Here is a 21,741-nt window from a genome sequence, read left to right as displayed (position 1 = left end):
ATGTTTTGAGAGAGGACATATGTAAACTATCATGTACCATTCTGCTCAATTTTTTAAAGAGCCCCTTAGCAGCGATTGTAATCAGCCATGGAAGATGACGTGCCATTCTCGACAATCCCTTTCCTTTTTTTTTTTTTTTTTTTTTTCCTTTCACTTAAAGAAATGACGGATAAAATTTAAGAAGCAAAAAAAGAAAAAGAAATTTGGGTTCAAAACAAAACGTCCAACTTCTGAAATTTCAGTATTAACTAATGGACTAAATTCTCGAGGATGCCAATAGCATATTCCAGTACAAAAATGCTGGTTGGGAGGACAAACATGATGATAAGATGCACCCTCCACATACAGAGACTACAGTCCACACTTAAAATTGTCTTTACCACTTTATATTTAGTACTCCTTCTAGTCATGATGAAATATGGGGTATCCTCCTTTCCATTCATTGGTCGACATATCGTTCTCAATCTTTTCTAAAGTTTATACTATGAGAGAGCCGGACGGACAGACAATTCACATCTACAACAACGACATACGCGTAGGACATAATATAGAATGGAGCTGGAGAAAGTCTCTCAATCAATCTCTTCAATCCAATGTGGTAGTAACATTTACTGCTGGTGGAATTGTATTTGTGGTCCTTGCATTTCCTTCCTCCTCCTCCTCCTTGCTGCCCTCCTCTTTCTTTCTGCTGTCATCTTCCATGCCCGCAAATGGAAAGATTTGCATTATTTATTGGCTTCTTACTTACCAAAACCTCTAGTATTCAGTAACATATTTAAGTGGGGGAGCAAACGTTGGGAGTCGTGTGCTATTCGGATGTTTTGTGACTTCTCTTTTGTCCCAAGTACAATTATCAGCCACTTACGTAATTCCCAAACTGTCCAGCATGGTCTTTGCATTAAGCTACAGTTATGGTCCTCACGTCCATGGATATTCATCTTTTCACAAACGGCAACGAGAGAGATAAAAATTGAACCTAGCTAGCTAGTTGATCTTGGTAGCAAATCTTTCCCATATGGCCAGGCTTGATGCAGGAGAAATTTTTCTTTTTTAATGCTACAAAAAAAAAAAAGGGAACATATATAGTTCAAAAGGAGAAGGATTAGCTCACCTTCAAAACAAAAAAAAAGAAAAGAAGAAAAGAAGGACTAGCTTAGGATGATGTAGTTTTATCTGATTTTGGTACTTGATGTGAAAAATGTTTAGTTGCCAACATCAACCGTCCAAATTTTTTCCCTATTTTCATAAAAATTATCGCATGAAACATAACCATCGGATATGATAAGGTTACAGAGCACAGTACGTAGTCGGGCCTGAAAAGCAAAAGAAAAAGACAGGACAGGAGCATGCGTAATTGTGGATGCTTGGATTCTAAAGTGGATTAATACGTTTTTTGATTCCTGCACGCTACTATTATAATGGATTAGCTGGCTGCTTCGTGCGAGCTTCCACGTACATTGATTCATATTCTGAAGAGATTGGCATTATGTTCGAACAGTTTACCATTTCCATGCATGCACGTTCCTTCTGAATATTTTACGACTGCTCTGTTTGTTTGTTTGTTCGGGTCAATTACTTTAGTTGAATTTGTTCATGCGTACTCCAAAAGAAAGAAGCAATGGTCAGAGGTCCATCGACCAAGATAAAGCACCATCAATACTTGAGAATTTGAAAGAGTGAGATTATTCTTTTCCTTTTTCTTGTTTTTAGCTCAATGCTTAAAGAATCCAACAATACGATCGGAAAAATGGAATATTGAGCATCGATGGATGCTGGGTGGCAAGAGGCTCAAGGGGTGCCGTGCCGTCTTTCTGTGGAAAAGCGAAATGCAGCGAAAATAAAAGATGGCATCAGTTCCGATAATGATCGATGATGAATGAGACAAGTCAAAATGCTGCATGCACTTGCGTTTCTCTGTTTTCAGTGTTTGGTTTTTTTTTTTTTTTTCCCTTTGTGGGTTTCTTTTTTGATGATAGGCAGAGTTTGGAGTGGAATATGGAAGCGGATGGAAAATCATCTTTTGATTATGTATGTAGAGAATGAAGGAGAGGTTGCCGAACGATCGATCCATAAAGAGTGAAGGGCAAACCCAGATCTACACTAGATCTCTTTAAAGAGAGCGTTTAAAACGAGAGGTTTGAAGTTCGAACCTTCAGACTCATACTACTAGTATTAAAAGAAAAAAGTCTGGATTGAATTAGTAGGAATAATCATAGGGGTTAGGTGGCCTTTGCCAACATATGAAGTTGGCTGTTTGTGAATGATGGCATATGTGGTCACATGGACATGTGCATATTTTGGTGGAAAAGGTCCCGCACGTATATTTTGATTGAGGGATTTTTTTATTTTTTTTTAGGTGCAACTGCTATTTTGTTTTTACGATCTATTTCAAGGGTGTTCTATTAAAATATTATTTGAGATGTTATATTTTTTAGAAATGTAAAATGGATTAAAGAAAGTAAATAAATACAATAGAAGGCAAAGTAAGTAAGATTAAATAGGGAGAGTATATAAATACAATAGATCAGCTGAATGATAAATATTTTAACGAGGTCATCCATTAGAAAAAAAACACTTGTTTTTATTAACTTCCACTTTCATAAAAGCGTAACAAGTATTGGACCGCAATGGATCTTCTGTCCCACATCCTGTGCCACTCTCTGTCCCATTTTTTATTATATTGCTATTTCTCATTCATAAACATCATGTTTTAATTCTTTTTTACTTCCTTAAGATCCAATAACTATTAATTCAGTAATACAAAAAAATTTAACCTACTCAAAAAATCAAAATGCATAAAAAATGAGATTTTTTATGAATTTTCTGCTGTATTTTTTAATTTTCTATTATATATTGCTTTTTTGAAGTTGTTATATTTATTTTTTACTGAATTAATAGTTATTGGATCTTAAGGAAGCAAAAAAGAATTAAAACATGATGTTTATGAATGAGAAATAGCAATATAATAAAAAGTGAGACAGAGAGTGGCACAGGGTGTGGGACAGAAGATCCGTTGCGGTATTGGACTGTTGGCAAGGAGTTCGACTCTTGGCCTAGCAAGTTGGGATTGGGATAGGAGAGGGATAAAAAATTTTTAAAAAAAGTAGACTTTTATAAATATAGATTCCCACTTATTAGACTACGAGAAAATGATTTTTTTTTTTTTAATGGAACACACGTGATTATAGATTTTTTTTTTTCAAATTAGTTACGTTTTTTAAAAAAAAAAATTTTAACACCTTACTCCTTCTTGGTGAGCGCCAACCATGTAAGAAATGGCAGAGAAAAAATATAGGGAAAACTGTTGCCAAGTAGCTTCCCCTCCAAATTGGTAAACATGGATATAAATAAAATAAAATAAAAAAAAAACTATAAGAAACTTCACCAGTTAAAAATCGACCCCTAGGCTAGGCACTTGTATTACTAGCTTTCTCAAAGAAGGATATTAAATTGCTAATTCTCGCTTATTAATTTTATCCTTTTCTTTTCCCGACACCCCGTTTACCACAGTTTACAATTCAATGGCTTTAGCATGACAACTTTGAATTGAAATGGTAAACTGGTGAAGCAGCAAAAAGGGAAACATTTCAAAAGAAGACTCGAGAGAGCAATTTCAGAGCTTTGTCAAATTATTATATTCTTTGAACGTTAGTCAATATAAAGAATTCTGTATAAAAAAGTCTGTCGTATATTCTCCGTTCTACCGAGCACAAATCAGCGCGCTGACAGGGAAAAGGGCAGGAAGCGCGTTGCAGCAGCTGTAGCGCAATCACTTTTTTATATTTTTAATAATTTTTTTATTTCAAATATATCACGTCACAAAAAATATTAGAGTAATTATTTCAAATAATAATCTATCCAAACAAACCCAATAAAAGGTATCGCCTATAGTTTGGCTTGACCTCTCTCTCTCTCTCTCTCTCTCTCTCTCTCTCGAGATTTTTCTTGCTTGAAAATTAGACTAAAAATCAGACTTCACTCTAAGAGTAAGATTTAAGATTTAAGAAACGGGAAGAAAAAAAGAAATTTGATTTCAAGCTATACATTCTCGTACTTAAATTTAATATCCCATTTTTTGTATCATAAGAATATTTTTAAAATCTGTAAATATTTTCTCTTTCATTCATTTCAAAATAATAGGAGGCTCGTGTAATTCAAATAAGATTCGCGATTGGATGTACAACACACAGACAAAATTTGATTTTCAAATTCAAATTCGAATTATGCGTCATGTATCTAATGGTGAAAGTATATATATTATCGGTGTACAGAAAATTAATCCTAATTTTATATGCATACTTTGCATATACTCATGGATGATAGCCAGCCCTTGAGTGTGACATTTTAGCAACCTATGCGTCCTAAACTAATAATATATAATGTCTTAATCGAATTTGGTTGAGGCCATGATTTAGTCGAATTATTTAAATAATGTCAAACCTATATATTTATTGTCAACTTTCACAAGCAGGGAAAAAAAAAAAAAAAACTAGGCCCTAAAAGTAAATGCACCGCTTTGTGTATTCCTATTTCTTTATTTTTTTTTCTGCATTTCATTTATATTTGGCCGTAATCAGCTGCATCATTTGTAGGCATCACCGACAATCTTCACAACTTCATTCTTCGTATGAACCGCATTGCTAAATACGACATACCTTATTATACCAGACGCCTTTATAAGTGGCTTGTACTTTTGCTCCTATTTTAGAAGAAAATTTTCATATCTTCATTTATTTCTTTTTTGCATCAAATCCGTGATCATATTATACACTGCAAAGAAATTATACCCTCTCGAACAAATTTGATCAATCATACCTTTTATATCTTAGATGCAGCAAATCATATCTTTTTTTTTTTATTACGTTTTCGGATATACTTACCAAAGTACCAATGGAAGCATAAAAATAAAAGGAGTTCCTCTATGCAGAAGTGAGTCCGATGTTATTATTAAATTTTTTCCTTTTTTCTTTGAGAAATATCATTTAGACTTCCATTTTTGTTAATTACACTTTCTTTGTCATTCTAATCATACAAATTTTATTTATTAAACTATTTGATTAAACAAACGGTGGAAGTGTAAATAACAAAAAATAAATTAATATTTTATCTTTTATTTCCCAGAAGGATATTATGATTTAGGGGTTGGTGGTAACTTTAATGATCTAATAATGAGCGCACTAAACCTTGGCCACCACAAAGTCTATAAGGTTTGGTAGGATGGAAGGTCTAGGAGTTTAAATATTGTTTCCATCAGTTGTCGCAATATGTGGTTTCTTAAAAAATCCATATGGTTGCAGAGCGTACTCGTCTGATTCGATGGTAGTTTAGTTCTCGTCAGTTCCGCCCGCTTTTTATGTGTGCTTATTTAGGTCCTATTTCATGACCTAATTCATCTTTTAAATTTCTCAGATTCAAATCTTAATAAAACATTTCATAATAACAATAAAATATATAAACTTATTTTGAATTAATTTAGTGATATTGAATTTTTTCGAACAAAACTTTCAAAATAATAAATGATAAGCTATTCACTATTCATTTATCAAATGTATGACTTTGCACTTATTATTTAATGTGATGTGTTCATATACTCAAATAGATCATATTTATTCTTTAATAATTCAATCACTTAACAAATTTATATTTCAGTTTCATCAAACGTATCCTTAGTGTCCTAAACAATAAATAAAAAAAAGAACCAAATAAGAAACTTAGTGCTGAAATAAATTGACATAATCAAGCACATATTTTTTGGGTGATAACAACAAATTTGCTGCATAAATTAGTCAAATCTGTCGTACTGCTCAAAATAGTTGACCGGTATTGCAAGTCAAGCCAAAAAAAAATGAGAATTAAAGAAGAATACTACAAAATTTTGTGTAAATTTCAATTCATGCATCATACTTTAATGCCAACACCATTAAAAAGAAGTATAGAAATGAGCAGAGAAGGCAGAGGCAGGCTCGTACTTCCACAAGGGCCACAACAATTCACCACAGACATTAATTGTCTGAAACCAACACCTCACCTCTAGAAAATTGCCCACAAAAAAAGTTATTGCGCAAAATACAAATTAAGGATACTATACAAGGCTAGCAAGGAGAAAGGCCAGAAAATTCAAAGCAAAAGTCTGAATCTACTCATTAAATTTTTTGAAGTGCAAGATTACCAGAAAAGCAGAAAATGGTGTTCATCACTGAAGAAAGTATCAAGGAATTTCAAACTCTGATGGAAGAAAGTCAGCTCCTTTACAATTTTTACACCCCATATTTCTTTGACTTGATAGTCTTTCTTCCCTGGATCTGTTGTTTACACTTTCTTTTTCGCCTATTTTGCAGTTGCTCAGCCGCTCAAGAAGACTTTTCAGGTTAGCCCTTTAGCCCATTCGTAATTTTTTTGTATGGTTGTACACTTGAAAGTGTGAAAAGTGTGATTGATCTGTTGTAAAAGAGCAAACTCGATCTGGGTTTTTGCTGGAAAATTTTGTTCCTTGTTTTTTCCCCTTTTTATTTTTTTTTTTGGGATTTTGTTTCCGTGTATATTTATTAATTCCTGTTGCTGGTGAATTTTTGGTCTCTGTGATGGTCAATGCCAAGTCAAAACTCCCTTTTATGTCATCCATTATCGGTTATGATGCAGCAATGCAACTCAATGCTGTTGTTGATTGCTTGAAGCTTTTAGTTTGTTGCTTGGGTAGGTTTGCAATCAAGATTGAATTTTCCTGAAATGAAGCAAGCACCAGTAAGGGTTTCTTGACATCATGCATTAGGGCACAGATCAAGTAAACAAATAGGAAGTTAAATTGAAATATCTTGGTATGGTCTCTGCATGAGTGAATTTCTTAGATTATTGAGTTTAACCAGGAATGGTTAGTATAAGTCTTTGTGCAGAAAATTTATAATAATTATCTAATGTTTTTTTACCTTGACTGCAGAATGTGCATCAAGGATACCCAACTGGGACCCTCATCAGGTTTCTAAAAGCAAGGGATGGGAATGTCTCCAAAGCTCATAAAATGGTTTGATTTAATTTGAGTAGAATTTTGAAATAAATCGTTGCATTTGCCATGATATTTGCAGTTGTCACCTTTTCTCAAAAATTTTTTTTTGTTTTTGGCAGCTTGTTGACAGTTTAAACTGGAGGATCCAAAATGAAATTGATGATATATTGACGGTGAGTTTGATCATCATGTCAAAATTTACTCATTTTCCAAGTTGTAGTGATGTAATATTGTTGCCTCTGATAATTTTATTAATATTGATTGGATCGATGATTGATTTGCGTTCAGTCTGCTTAAATGCGTGAATTTTCTGTCTATACACCTTTTAAGGTTTTAAGATGAAGTGCAATAGTATAAAAAATAATCATTTTTTGGAAGATATAACATGCTGTACAAACAGATCAACATATGTTGTTGATGTGGTTATGATGCCTCCTTTTAGTGTTTGTCATTTCATGGAGGACAAGTGTAGTTATTTTTCCATTTCTGGCTGTGATTCAGTGTAACGGTATTGCAGATGACATATGGAGTTAATTGTCTTTTATGCTAAAAAAAGCTTAGAATCTCCTATGCTTAGCCTACTCATTGAAGATATTGCCCCATTAAGACTAGCATGAATTTCAACTTCCAAAATTTCTTAAACTATTATAGTTGCAGGTATTGCAATTGCATTACACTTTTAGGGGCTTTAGGATGTTAAATGAATCAAAGATTGAATTGGAAGTTGACAGATGAAGTTCGTCCTTCCTAATAATAGTATATGTTCTCTGCAGAAACCTATTATCCCCACTGATTTGTACAGAGGACTGAGAGATTCCTATCTCATGGGAATGTCAGGATACTCAAAGGAGGTAACATGATGTATGCTTATCCTGATTATTTTCATGTATTGCTGTTTTATAATGATGTTTATCAACTGTATATCTATTGCGTCAGATCACTTTTCCCTTAGCTCATTTTCAGCAAATAGTGACTGCTTTTAGTGTTCCAACACTGATGTTTTAGTTGACTCTTTGCTCATGGTTTTCTTGTTGCTTTTTAAATGCTTAGGGTCTTCCTGTCATTGCTATTGGTGTGGGGCTCAGCATGTTTGACAAAGCATCTGTAAGATACCATAGTTTTATCTTGATTAACTACTGTATACTGTGGTATTATCTGCATGTGAACTTGCTAAGTAGAACTGTTCCTTGTACAGATTCACTACTATGTTCAGTCTCACATCCAAATGAATGAATATAGAGACCGTGTGATATTGGTATGTTTTGTTCTCTACATATAACTGATGGATTAGTCTTTCCTACGCTAACAGTGTATACAATGTCAGCCTTGGACGAATGATGACTATGCGAAATTTGAATTTAAAATCCAACTTTTGCACATGTCATGGATCCAATGGTGATAGTGTGTACACTGTCCATGTATATAAAATTTACTCATAACTTATCTGGTGATTATCTATCAAACTAACCACTTATAGTGTTATAGCCTTCTGCAACAAAGAAATTTGGGCGGCATATTAGCACTTGTATAAAGGTCTTGGACATGACTGGTTTGAAGCTTTCTGCATTGAACCACATCAAGGTATTTCAGATGATTGATTATTGTGTTCAGAGCAGAAGTGTTCTGTTGTCATCTGTAGGAATCAGTGATGAATTAGCTTCCTTTGCCTGGTCAAAACGCTTTCCCACCCCGTTCTGGCGTTCTCCCCTTCACCCCCAACCCCCCCCCCCCCCCCCCCCCCAAAAAAAGAGTTATGGATTTTAGAACCTCTATTTGACTTCTTTTTAAATACAATTCTTTACCAGCAAAGTTCGTCACCCTAGATCCAGTATCTTCTGGCAGTTATCAGTACTTTTGTTTTTAACTTTGTTTAAGTGCAAGTCATGAACTAATGTAGCTTATACTTCATGACGATTGCTGAACTTTTAGTAACATGTGGTATTTTGTAACCTTCTACCACTATAATGTTGACTGTAACTTTCTTTTCATTTCTTAATTTCAAGACATTGATCCATGCATTGTTTTGTCTTTTTATCTTTTTAATGGGAGAGACAATAATTCAATTCTGAAATTCCTTCTTGGGACTGATCTGTATTTGTGTTTTTTGCTTTGGCAGATAACGACTGTTCTATCTACAATAGATGACCTGAATTACCCTGAGAAGACAGACACTTATTTCATTGTAAATGCCCCATACATATTTTCAGCGTGTTGGAAGGTGAGCATGTGTTATTTTCATACTTGTTAATGTGTATAAAAACGATGTCAGAAAACATGGAGGAGAAAGGATAACTGAATGCTTGCATGGTAATGTTTCTTAAGAAAGTTTGTGTTGTTTACAGGTAGTGAGACCTCTTTTGCAAGAAAGAACAAGGAAGAAAGTTCAAGTGCTCTCCGGGAGTGGAAGAGATGAGTTATTGAAGGTGAGGCAGCTATTGGATAGTAAAGTTCATCTTGAGAATAATGTTGCTTTATTCTGATATTAGCGGTTGTCCAAAGCAGTCTTTGCTTTTATGGTTTGACTGTTTTTGCAACCATCTTAGGAGTTTCCTCAACCAGACTTAAAATTGATCTTTGCAACAGCCAATCTTACCCTTTCCATTTTGTCTTGAATTTTCATTCATGCTACTGATTATTAATCAATTTTACTAGGAATAGTCCCTTTTCAATTTGGCCTAAGACATAGTCCAAACAAAGCGAACATAATATAGTGTTGCTGAAGATGAATACCTGACGCCATAGATATCATTTGCATCTATATCCACTCGGACAGACACTTGAAAAGCAAAAGTTGCAAATCAAATTCTGTCAACACTTGTATAAATAAGAAGAGTTGGGTATAGATGACTCTTAGAATGTTAAAGAGATCGCCTCTTGTTTACTACGGTTCAAGTTCCTGAGTTTGTTGATCGGGTGCTCTCCCTCATTCTGCGTGTTTCTCAAAAAGGCACACACACACACACTTCACTATAGGTCTAAGTGATGGCTTGAATCGCTTGATCAGCTGGATGGTGGGTGGATTAGGTACTCAAACTAATTGCAAATGTTTCGCACGTCTTGTTTGGTTAATAGAATGCTAACTCATTCATTACTCACTTGCAGATTATGGATTATGCATCTCTCCCACATTTTTGTAAAAAGGAAGGCTCTAGCTCATCTCGGTATTCTAGAAATGGAACATATGATGACTGTTTCTCCTTGGACCATAGTTTCCATCAACAGCTGTACAACTACACAAAGGACCAAGCTGAGCTCCTAGAGGCTGATGCACTCATCAAACAGGGTTCATTCCATGTGGATTTCCCGGAGCCAGATCCAGAGGGTGCCAAGATTGCTCAAACTATAGAGACAGAGTTCCAGAGGCTTGGGAATGGGAATCAAAATGGGGTTTCAAATTCATTATGTGGCATCAAGATCAATGCTGACTGAGCTGGAGATGTGGCGATCATCTGGTAGTATAAATCTAAGGTGATTGCATTTTGGGACAGCTCTGAAGCGGGCAGATTTAATTATAGAAAACAGTTTTAAACGCCTGCACCGTCTCATTTGCAGGTTCTGGATTAAGCTAAGCTAAGTCGTAAGTAGATAGTGCCAGTCTCTGGGTATATAATCCTACCATTATTCATAAACGTTGTAGAAATCCTGATCCAGTGTTCTAAAAGAATCCCAATTACATGGCAATACTGCTGATTCTGCCAGGCCTATGGTGCCTCATTCTCAGATTCTTATGCTGTTTACTTGTAATGGATCCAATCAACATCTAACCTGAATGCGCATGCACGGGACGCTAAAAGAGCACTTAAAATGGTGGATCTGCGGTTCTGCTTCGCCTGACGCCCTGCGAGTTATTGCGTTGTGCTGCCGAAGAAATCTTCAAATATGAAATGCCATCAAAACTAAAATCTCTGGCGTAGATAAAAAAAAGTAATCTTCGAGAAAGCAGTTGAAAATTCTTGATAAAGGTCGGTAATTTCCCAACAGGATTTTTTGTTTCCTTTTGTTTAAGTGGAAGGTTCCTATCACTTGTACTCCTTGTATACGTATCGCTTCGCTTGTGGAATACTTGCCACTCAATCCATCGCTCGTTCAAGATTGAAAAGTCAAAGGAGCTCCGAAGCGCAAGTAAGTCGTTGAAATGGAACCTCGTATTAAAACAAATCTTTGCCTTTGTTCCAATTTTTAACAAATTTTCACTTCGAATATTTTACAACCCACACCTGATTCTTATACTTTTTGCCATGAAGAGGTCCAACTCTTGACCTTTTCTAACAGAAGTTAGAAATTCGGCTTTATAAACCTTGGATACCAGAACTTTTATAAACTGGGGCAGAAAATGAAGAGGTCCAACTCGAGAACATATAATCTAAATCACTTTTCATGTTCACGCCTTAAACGCAGTTGATTCGTACGGTGTCCAGGTTTTACCACATCCCTATGTTTCTGCCCCAGTTGTTCGGCGCTACTTTGCAAGAATTGAACGAGTTGGAAGTCCATGTGGGCACAAGTGTCTATCCTCTCTTTTCTTGCATCCGCTTTGCCGAATAGAATTTACTTGAATTGCCGAAAATAACATGCAATGATCAGCTCCTATCTTACAAGAAGAAATGATCTGCTTCCTAACATGAAATGAAGCCAGGATCTTGATTTGAAACAGGCCAGGTTCATAATTTCATAATTTTCAGATTGGGGAGCATACAAGACACGGGTACCTTTACATGGAATCGATAAATATTCACAAAGAAATTAGGATTACAACAGGCTGTTAATATGACAGTTACAGATTCCGAATTTACATATATCAGCATTCCGAGCGGCGCAAACAAGAAGCACAATACACCAATCTTATATCATTTGCATTCTCCAATTTTAAATTTCTACATCTGATGGTGTTTCCTTTCCCCTTCTAACCCAAACTTTGATCTTCCTTCAGAAACTTCAAAATAAGCAACCGGTGAATGGAAGATGAGAACCAAGAGTTTTGTAATACACAGTCACAGCAGCAAGCAACTTAAAAAGAATTTTTAAGATTTCACCTTAACTGTTTGAAGCAATTATAGGCAAAGGCCACTGATAGGACAGCACCAATGACAGCGAGTGTTGCGTATGTGTCTTCACGTTCCCAGCTTTCAAACCAAGTAGGCATAGAACAGACCTTGCGACAGGAAGCCCCTTTGCCACTATTCCGTCGTGAAATTTGTTTCTTAAGGCTCTTGTTCTTTTCAGCTGTAAACTTTCCTGCCTCTTCTTTCAGTTCAGGAGTCTCTCTCTTTTCTGGTAATGGAGGGTTCTGGCAACAAAGGGAGTTTCCATTTGCCTGGCAACATCCCTCTGCTTGAGAACCACATGTATTGGAACTTGTATCATTGGTTTGCATCAAGTTCATTGTGAGCCGTAGTTCCTGAGAGTTTTTTTGTTCATCTTCTGATAATCCCATCCGTCCCCTGCAGAAATGACATAATACTCAACCTAACTCCCTGCCCAGTAACTCTCTACCAGTCCTTATATTACCAGCCACTTGCCTTAGAAATATAAGACTTCTTCTCCAAACAACTTTTACTGAATAGATGAAACTGCATCCCATTACTTAACAGCTTAAGTAAGGTAAGGCTTACATTAACTGCTTGAAGAGCCAGAAAATGTCCTTATATATTATATCAAGGAATGCAGGCACGAGCTTGTTGCAGCCAGAGCAATGCTAAAATAAAACACAAAGTAAAACCAAAAGTACATGAAATAAAAGGAAAAATTACCTCCATAACCAATCTACAATTTCTCCTTTCCTTATATGCTGCTCAAGCAAAATTGGTACATCATCTGGTGTCACGTACCCATACCTATGTGCACATTCTAATCAAATCAGTTATCAAAGAACATAAGGGAAGCTGCAAAAGTTTTACATCGGCAACAAAGCACGTGCTAAGCAGAAAGCTTAAGGATGATATCAACTACCCCGGGTATTTTTTGTTGGTGGGGGGGGGGGGTGAGGGGGGGTATAACATTAAGAGGTTTTCATTACCAGTGACCAGTGATTTCTTTATGGATATTTGGCCCAAATATGATCACGTTTCCAGCATACTTGTGTCCCCCAACATGCGAGCATGGACTAACAGACACCTTACGTTGAAGACCATGTAATTCGATGTCTTCATTGAACTTATTAACAAGAGCAGGCCCACAAACACCACACCGTCTATCCCTAGTACCATGACAACACACAAATATGTACCAGCCCCTTAGAGCTTCTGGAGTTCCAGGCAACCATTCACCATCCTTCACAAGTACTTCCTCAACAAACGTGTCCACGTCAAAATGAGTTAACCTCCTACATTAATTGCTCAATATCAACACATGCTACGAAAAAATCATCATAATCCACAACGGATATGCATTACTTCACCTGTATCTGACCATGTCTGGAAATATTAGGACATCGCCATTTGATGTCTCAGTTCCATCATGCCCCTCGCATATTGCTAACCGAATCTTAAAAGAAAAGGATTACAGAGAAAGTTAGAGATTCTGAATATCCAAGGCTGTGAAATGAAAGTGCACCCACATAAAATGGAACATAAGTTTATAAAGCTAGACTTCACACAGCCACCCCTGCACGGATGAGCAGCCACCTCCTTATCCAATGGCTAGCAGCCTTGGGCATTACAAGACTTGGCAAGCTAAAGAGGATAGAGGTTGTGGAACATTTCTATATATAGGTAACTCATTCCTAATATATGAGGAATAACCACTATATTACTTCCAGAAATATTGCTGTAGAATCCGCGCACAAATCAAAACGCACGCTTCAGCACAAACATTTGCTAATAAAAAGTACAAAACACACTCTGCTGACAGAGCAATACGATTCATGGTGTCATATCCTCTCAAAATACATCAACCAGAAGTCGGGAAAGAGTAAAAAAGACACCTCTTAAAATCCAATATCACGCTGGTCCTAACTCTAATGGTAAAATGCAGCCTAAGGTCCAGTTCAGGAGAAGAGTAAAAAAGACGCCTCTCAAAATCCAATATCACATTGGCCCTAATTCTACTAGTAAAATGCAGCTCAAGATCCAGTTTTGAGGAAGACCTTGGTCAACAAACACATAATATATTGATGACAAAGCATACTACTAATCAGCAAGAATTTTGATTATCATTTGTCATACCAACTGAAAATAAATTGATCATAAATTACACTAACAAATGCATGTTTCAAGATTCAAAATTCTTGCAGGTAACGAAATTGATGAAATAACTGTCTACGCAAATTAAGATGGTCGTAACAGGATACAAGATAAAAAAGGCAACATCCTGTTAGCGTAATGCTCAAAAAAGACTAGTCTTTCGGTCTTTTTAGTTTAACGAAGCAACAACATACACTAAATGCCAACCTCAACCCCAAGAACCCACCCAAAAATCTGCCAGAAATCAACACAAATTACCATTAATCAACAAATTACTAAAAGCCCACTGTAAATTAATATAAAAAAAATATTAAATCCAGATCAACTAAAACCTCAAAGAGAAAAACTGGGGGAAAAAAACCACCAACCTGTCTCTTCATATCAGCCTTCCTAGCACATAGAGCTGCAGAAAGAAGCCTGGGCAAGCGATCAAACTCAGCAGCCTCAATCCGGGGAGGCCAAACCTGCGGATTCTTGTAACAAAGGAACACGTGGCGCTCATAGAACTCGACTGTTCCGACCAACGGGCTCTGCCTAAAATCAGGCCTAGAGAATCCAAACTCAGCATCAATATTTACAGCTGCAGCAGTAGCATCAAGGCCTCCAAGAAATCCCTCGTTTTGGAAGCTTCCGGAGGCGCTACCGATTTGGGAGCTGTCGAGCAGAAAGCTGTCAGCGTCGGAGACTGTGACTGGAGAAGAAGTAGAAGGGTTCAAGAACGAGAGAGCATCCTCTCGAGTGCTAGCCATGAAAGCGTTCGACGTTGTCCTCAAAGAAAGAAAGAAAGAAAGAGAAAGAATGGCGGTTTAAACCTTAATGTTCGTGTTGAATGAGACTAATGGTAATAATTGGTTCGGGTGTGGAGAAAGGGCCACTTTGGCATTTGACTTCGCCGGAGATCGGAGGAAGAGATCGGATATAGATTTACTGCCTCATTCAGGAGTGATGGTTACAGGCGTCGTAGCAGTATTAGCAGTTGTCAATTTGTCATGGTCAGTTTTGGTCCTCTGACGAGTCAAGGGCACCAGTGAAACTTTTATTCTCTTTTTTTTTTTTTATTTTCCAAACTTCTGTCATATTCATTTTTAACAATAATTACGACGGTTGATGAAACTACAAAAACAAAAACAAAAAAAAAAAAAGGAGGGAAAGGAACGTTAGTTTTGTTATTCATTTTCCATTTTACTCCCTCTTTAACATGTGTTTTGTGCTTCCGGGGTTAAGAAGAAAATCTGAGTTAGGGGTGAATTTGATAAAATTAAAGTCTGTAAATTGCATTCTGAATTCATTGAATCAAATATGATACATTGAGTACATGTCATATCAAATAATAAGTGAACACCGCATCACTTATTTTTTAAAATAAGTTTTATCACATGAAATGATAAGTGAATAATATATCACTTATATTTTGAAATAAAATTTATTTAAAAAAATTCAATATTATTTAATTCATTCATTCAAATATTTCATTTTATGCTATCAATCGCCAAAGAAGAACCAGTCTGCCATCCACCATAGCTTATGCGATCGTGCGAACCATCACCATAATACTACATTCTGCGATGGCAAGATTGCTTTAGTGCCCTGCCCTCGAAAGCAAACTAACTACCGCAAGATCAGAATGTAGCAGCATCTGATTTTTCAGTGGAACATATCAATTATTATGTTATCCGTAACCAGATTAGACTCTGCTGATAGATTATTGACTTCAATATTGTGAGACCAACCCTACACTATATATATTTATATATATTGTTAGACCAATACCATCATCATTTGCCGTGTCATATCAGAACTAATGCCTCAATTTGGGACTCTTTGTTGTGAATCGTATGAATCTCCACTGACAGCACATTCACTTCCCAGCATTTATTTTCATATGCTGCACACAGGCAACGATCACACAAAATTTGTAGTAATAATATTTCCAGCCAATTATCTAAATCTGAAAGGCATCCAATCCTCCTCCAAACTGTTTTCAGCAAAATAGACCCCGTCAGGAAAGTGAAACAAAAACAGGAAAAATGTTTGCACGTCTCTAAAATATACACAGATAAACTACTTCGGTTTCAACCATACCCTTTATCACACAGGCTCCTCTCCGGGCAGATAAGAAGGAGAACCACCTTCAACTTGGTTTCTCTTCCTGTGGAATATACCAGTGATACTAGGCATAAGTACTTTCCTTGAAACAGAAACAGAGGTTTTTGCTTTATCCAGCTTTCGCAATTCCATCCTTTTCTCTGGAGGATTCTGCTTTTGAATTCGGTAATTATTTGGAGAAGCAGTGAAGGACATATCTGTTTCGGCAAGAATTCTAGATGCTGCTTCTGCCGCCTTCTTTTGCTCACGCTCATGCCACCTCCTTAGTTCTCCCTCCACGGCTTTCTTGGCAGCCTCAGCCATCTCTGCCCTTTTCAATGCCTCCTGAGTTGCAGCTTTAATTTCATCAATCTCCTTCTGAGTGGCCTCTAACTTCTTCAGGGCCTCATTTTCGCTTGCTTTCACAGCTTCCACCTGAGCTATTGCAGCAGCCACTTTCATTTCTGCCAACTTGTCAGATTCTTCAACTTTTTTGCTTAATGACTCGAATTCATCTCTCGATATGGTGATCTGGGCACCTGTTTCAGAGGTAGATGCACGTGCAGCATTGGTTCGCTCGGACATGACTTTAATCTGATCGAGGGCGCTAGCCTCAGCTACTTTGGCTTCTTCAGCATCTTGCAATCCAACTTTTAACCTTTCTTCTGCTTCTTCTAGAAGAATTCTGGTGGCTTCAGATTCTTTCTTCAACTCCTCAGCTTGCTTCTTCATCTCCTCTGCCTCATTTCTTGCAATTTCATTCTCCGATGACAGCTGCTCGAGGGTAGAGAGCATATCGTCAGAAGCACCTTCTATTTTCGACTTTTCTCCAAGGGCTGCTTCCAGCTCAGACTTGGTTTTGCGAAGCTTGACATGCAGATTTCCAGCTATTGATTCTGTGTCTGCTTCCTTTTCTTTCAACTCTGAATGCTGCTTTTTTACATTCTCAAGCTCAAGTTTAAGTTTTTCCACCAAGCTCCGCATTGAGCTCTCCTCTTCTGCTACCTTTTGCAATGATTCCTTAGCATCATCCAGCTCTGTAGTAACCATCTTCACAGAATCAAGATCTGAAGCCTTTGTGCTGTCCATCTCTTTTCTTAGCTGTTCAATTTGCAACACGGTTTCAGCCAACTGTGTTTCCAGATTTCGAGTCAGTTCAGGATCAATCTCCTTCTTCAAGGCATTCAGTTTATTTGCAGACTCCTCCAGTCTGGTTTTGTAAGACTGCTTCAGGACATCCTTATCAGCATATAACTTCGCTTCTTCATCCTGTGATTGCATACTGGCAAGCTTCACCTGTTCAATTGACTCCTGAAGAACAGCAATTTCTTTGGATAGTTCACCAGCTTTCTCCATATTTGCTTTAGCAGCAACCTCAGCTTCTGCTACCTGCTTGATTGCTGCAGCTTTGGCTTCCCCAGATGCATCATAATCCTGACGGATCTTCCTCAGATCTTGTTTTGTAGCATCAAGTTCGGCACTCACAGCCATATAATGTTCTCTCGCACTTTCAAGATTCTCTCTCCGAGAACCGTCAACACCATTGGAATTGCACCTTTCTGCTTCTTCCATCTTATCCATGTGATTCTTTGCCACTTCTGTTGCTTTAATCGCCAAATTCTTCGACTCACCAACAGTATTGAGTTTGGCAGTCAAACCCTCAACGGTTCGTTTAGCCTTTTCAAGGTCTGAAAGTGCTTGGGCTCTTGTACTTTCAGCATTCTTCAATTGATCTTTCAACTTATTGAGCTCTTTCTGAACCAAGTGAAGCTGTGTCTCCTTTGCTAATACTCTCTGAAATAACAAAGAAGCAGAGAAAGCATAAGCTACAGGGTATAATAAGCAAGCTGCAAGTTCAGACTATAAAATGTTGACAGTAGATGCACAGACCAACTGTAACATGTATGGGATCCACAGTTTTATTGGTCTAAAAAACATTTATACTAACAAATCACACATTCAAATGCACAACCAAATCTTGACTAAGGACATAATTTTCATTTATTAAACCTTACAACTGTATAGCCCCACAAGTCATCAGTGACATATTGCTAAGACTAGAGAAAAGCATCAGCAATCAGGGCCAAGGATGACAATAATCTAAGAAAAGGGGTAGTAGATGTACCTCTGCAGAATATGCCTTTGCTTTTCTAGTGGCAGGTTTTTCCCCTGAGAAAGCACCCTCGCCAAATAAATTGACAGCATCTTTAACTGACTGAAAAGGTGCACTAGTGTCTATCTCTCCCACTACAACTTTAGGAGATCCTGTGTTCTTTTGACGATCTTTTGCAACCATCTCACTTGAATCTCCTATGAACATTCACCTGTCAAAAACACCCAAACAGGAAAGACTATTATGAGAGAGTAAACCTGGAAAGGGCTCTACAAACTAACGAGAGAGTATAACTCAAAGCAAGGTAAAAAAAAAGTTCATTCATGCAAAGCTCATAATGCACAAGAAGCTTCAGATACAAAAAAGTCACGTATCACTAAATTTAAGCTGTTTAAGACCAAAGGGGAACAAGTCACAAAGAAAAGCATCTGAAGGAACTTTGTCAGTTATCGACAGCTTCAACTTGGAGACATACAGATGTCTGTCTGTGTCCAGCCATACACAGAGAGAGAGTACTTAGGTTATACTAAAATTCTCACATGTTGTGTGTCGTGTATAACATTGCCCTTTCTTCTTCTTCTTCTTCTTCTTTTTTTTTCTTGGGGTGTTTTTTTTGGGGGGGCGGGGGGTGTGGGAGTCAATCATAAAAAAGATCTACGCCTTAACATTTAAGTAGACTACAAGCTTGAGATAGAAGTATAAACTTCTTAAGCAAATCATGTCCCCATGAAATGGAAAGCTCAATATTTCATTTTTACTAATAAAATTGAAAACTGGATGTATAAAAAAACAATATAAACAATAAGAAAGATGAGTAAAAAGGTAACAAAGGATATAACTGATACATACAATTAAAAGGTGGTCACTGATAAAGAGGGGGAGGGGGCAGGGAGTGGAGGGAAGCATCCCAACAAAAAGAAGGTCCATTCTTGCTTAAAAATCATAACTAAACCATAAAGCAAAAGGTGGACACAACAAAAACAAAGCCTAACTTGAAAGGTTGAAAGAAACTTAAATGATAGACACCAAATTTCGGGTTGCAAATTGTTAGCTTTCAAATATAAAAGTCTACACATGTTTCTCTTGAAGTTGTTTCAGCAATCCTTCAGTAATCACCTTATGTGGACTCTTTTTGAAAAACCTTTCAATTAAATACTTTATGTAAGTGAACGCCATATTGCAAAAGAAGTAAATGAAGTAAAATGCTTCCGACAGTAGCACATTCAAAGACCTGGCTTTAATTAAGGCAATAACATTTAAAGAGATATCAACAAACCTCCAAATGAAGTAACGTTAGCTTAAGAATGCAACGATTATTCATCTTTCAAAAAATATAAACAGAGAACATACAAAGAACTGGACATGTTTGTCTGAAACTGTCTTTTCTGAGGAGACCTTCTCAAAAAAGATTCCCCTGTTTCCAGTTTCTTAACTTTGCAAGACATGAAAGAGAATTATTAGGGAAATATTATAAGACTTGAATTTGTGCGGTCTTGAAAAAGAGTTCTTTAACAAAACCCCATACAGCATTGCCGGGGAAACCTTGAAGAACATGCCGATAGACTGATCTAGCATTTCAAAAACTTCGAAGTTTAAAAAGGACCCAAAAAGAAAAAAGGCAAGAAAACCTATTCAACAGGGTGCCTCAAAGATTAGCGGGAGGATATTAGCTCATCAGTATTGCTGAGAATATTCCGTGCCGACAAGAGTTCGAACCACGCCATTCTATTTTACATAAACAATAGCTCACGAAACTGAGTACCAAATCTACGCATAAACCAACATAATTTACCTGATAAATGTGGTTAAAAACCACAAATCACGAATTCTTCCTAAATCACACATATGCAACAACACAATTGCAACTTCTTTGCAATTTTTAATCTTGACGATTTACATATTATTAAGCTGAAAACTTGAAGCCAAACTAGATCAAAGGATCATCAAAATTACTATAAAGAAAAGAAAAAAAATCGAAAAACCAAAAGAGTGCATCATACTGGGAAAAAAAAAAACAGGCTTAGTGATAACTCGCTCAAGAAAAACCCCAGTACACATTAAGGAAAGAAAGAAAAGAGGCTAAAGGCACCATTAAACCTAAAACTCGTTCTAGTAAAACTAAAAAAAAAAAATCCCAAAAAGGGTTTTAATCTTACTGCAGTAGTAAGTTCTTGAAAGCAGCTGCCAGAGCAATAATTCTATCTTGATCACTTCACCAATCTTCAGTCTTCAACAATAGTCAAAACTCTCATCAAAACTCTCAGTACAGACACAACCAACCACCAAGAAAAGTACAAGGCTTCAAAATTTCCTCAACGACAAATATTCCGGTCCCCCAAAAAAGTTTAAACCCTCGTCAGAAAACAAACAAAACACACAAAACCTAACTTTATTTCTTTTTGAACAAACAAAAAATACGGAGTAAAATTGATTGCAAAAGATGAGTTTCTTTTTTTTTTTTTTTTTTTTTTTTGGGGCCAACAGGAGAGAGAAGGAAGAGAGAGTCTTGAGTATATGAAGGTGAAAGATTTGATTTTTGAAAACTCTAAAAGATGGATTTTTCTTTCTTTTTTTTCTTTACATGGTTGATGACGGGCAAATCAGAGGGAAGAGAAGACGGGATGCCAGGTCAGCAAATGGCAGCGTCCGTGCTGACTATATGGAAAAGTAGATAGAGAAATGTAATGTAATTGGGGATTGTATTTGTGGGTGCTTTGTTAATATTTGTTAGGTTTTGGATGGTTTCGGCTTTGTTGGTTTGGTGGTTCGCTTTCACGAGTCTTCTGGGCTATGGTCACGTCTTATATTACGTGCATCATGTGCGAACACTTGTCGATCTAAAAGTTAATGGTAGAAATAGGATAGGAAGAAAAATACTACTGTACTAGTTTTCAATACTCTCAGGGGCAGTGGGAAGGGATGATGATAGATTCCTTTTTGTTGGGGGGCCGTGGGATGCTTCCTGCAATAGGGATGTTGAATAGAGCTGTTAATCGAACCGGATAGCTCGCGAGTCGAGCTCGATTCGACTTAATAAGAACTCGACTTGGCTCGTTTATTGAGAGAAACGAGTCAAACTCGAGTTCAACATGATACTCGTTTAATAGACGAGTCGAGCTATCGTTTAAGCTCGATAGGCTCGAATAGTAGGGGTAGTAGTGTCATTTTATTGTGTATTTGATACTCTACAGGTTCGATAGGCTCGAATTCAAACTCGAAACTGCTCGAATAGTAGGGATATTAGCGTTATTTTTATTGTGTATTTGATACTCTATGGGCTCGACAAGGTCGAATTCAACCTCGATAAACTCGACTCGATTTTGAACTCGAGTTTGAGTTTTCTATCGAACACATCGAGTCGA

At 36.9% G+C, this 21,741-nt stretch overlaps 3 protein-coding genes across 4 annotated transcripts; 1 reads left to right on the top strand and 2 right to left on the bottom strand.

Moving 5' to 3' along the window:
* The first annotated feature begins 5,965 nt into the window (after positions 1-5,965).
* On the top strand, positions 5,966-10,681 carry LOC140007880 (phosphatidylinositol/phosphatidylcholine transfer protein SFH2-like). Its single transcript, XM_072051501.1, has 11 exons — positions 5,966-6,238; positions 6,339-6,367; positions 6,935-7,018; positions 7,120-7,173; positions 7,774-7,851; positions 8,051-8,104; positions 8,196-8,255; positions 8,486-8,581; positions 9,117-9,218; positions 9,343-9,423; positions 10,103-10,681. Exons 1-11 carry the CDS (start codon positions 6,184-6,186, stop codon positions 10,427-10,429), a joined length of 1,020 nt encoding a protein of 339 aa, XP_071907602.1. The 5' UTR covers positions 5,966-6,183; the 3' UTR covers positions 10,430-10,681.
* A 959-nt stretch (positions 10,682-11,640) lies between these two features.
* Positions 11,641-15,208, bottom strand: LOC113688451 (uncharacterized). The gene is made up of 6 exons (XM_027206267.2): positions 14,550-15,208; positions 13,398-13,483; positions 13,017-13,322; positions 12,751-12,834; positions 12,034-12,441; positions 11,641-11,933 (listed from the first exon to the last, which is right to left on the bottom strand). The coding sequence occupies exons 1-6, from the start codon at positions 14,928-14,930 to the stop codon at positions 11,927-11,929; spliced, it is 1,272 nt and encodes a 423-aa protein (XP_027062068.2). The 5' UTR covers positions 14,931-15,208; the 3' UTR covers positions 11,641-11,926.
* Positions 15,209-16,028: 820 nt separating this feature from the next.
* LOC140004508 (WEB family protein At5g55860-like) lies at positions 16,029-21,090 on the bottom strand. 2 transcript variants are annotated; one of them, XM_072051499.1, is made up of 4 exons: positions 20,536-21,089; positions 18,392-18,590; positions 16,264-18,060; positions 16,029-16,156 (listed from the first exon to the last, which is right to left on the bottom strand). In XM_072051499.1, exons 2-3 carry the CDS (start codon positions 18,584-18,586, stop codon positions 16,270-16,272), a joined length of 1,986 nt encoding a protein of 661 aa, XP_071907600.1. In that variant the 5' UTR covers positions 18,587-18,590; positions 20,536-21,089; the 3' UTR covers positions 16,029-16,156; positions 16,264-16,269. The 2 variants fall into 2 exon arrangements, with proteins under 2 accessions (XP_071907600.1, XP_071907601.1); XM_072051500.1 differs by having other exon boundaries at positions 16,029-18,060; positions 20,536-21,090.
* Positions 21,091-21,741: the final 651 nt, after the last annotated feature.

Source organism: Coffea arabica, chromosome 5c (assembly GCF_036785885.1).
Source record: "Coffea arabica cultivar ET-39 chromosome 5c, Coffea Arabica ET-39 HiFi, whole genome shotgun sequence".
Classification (NCBI taxonomy): Eukaryota; Viridiplantae; Streptophyta; class Magnoliopsida; order Gentianales; family Rubiaceae; genus Coffea; species Coffea arabica.
The sequence above is the reverse complement of the archived record's forward strand: the minus strand, read 5'-3'. Positions and strand labels throughout refer to the sequence as shown.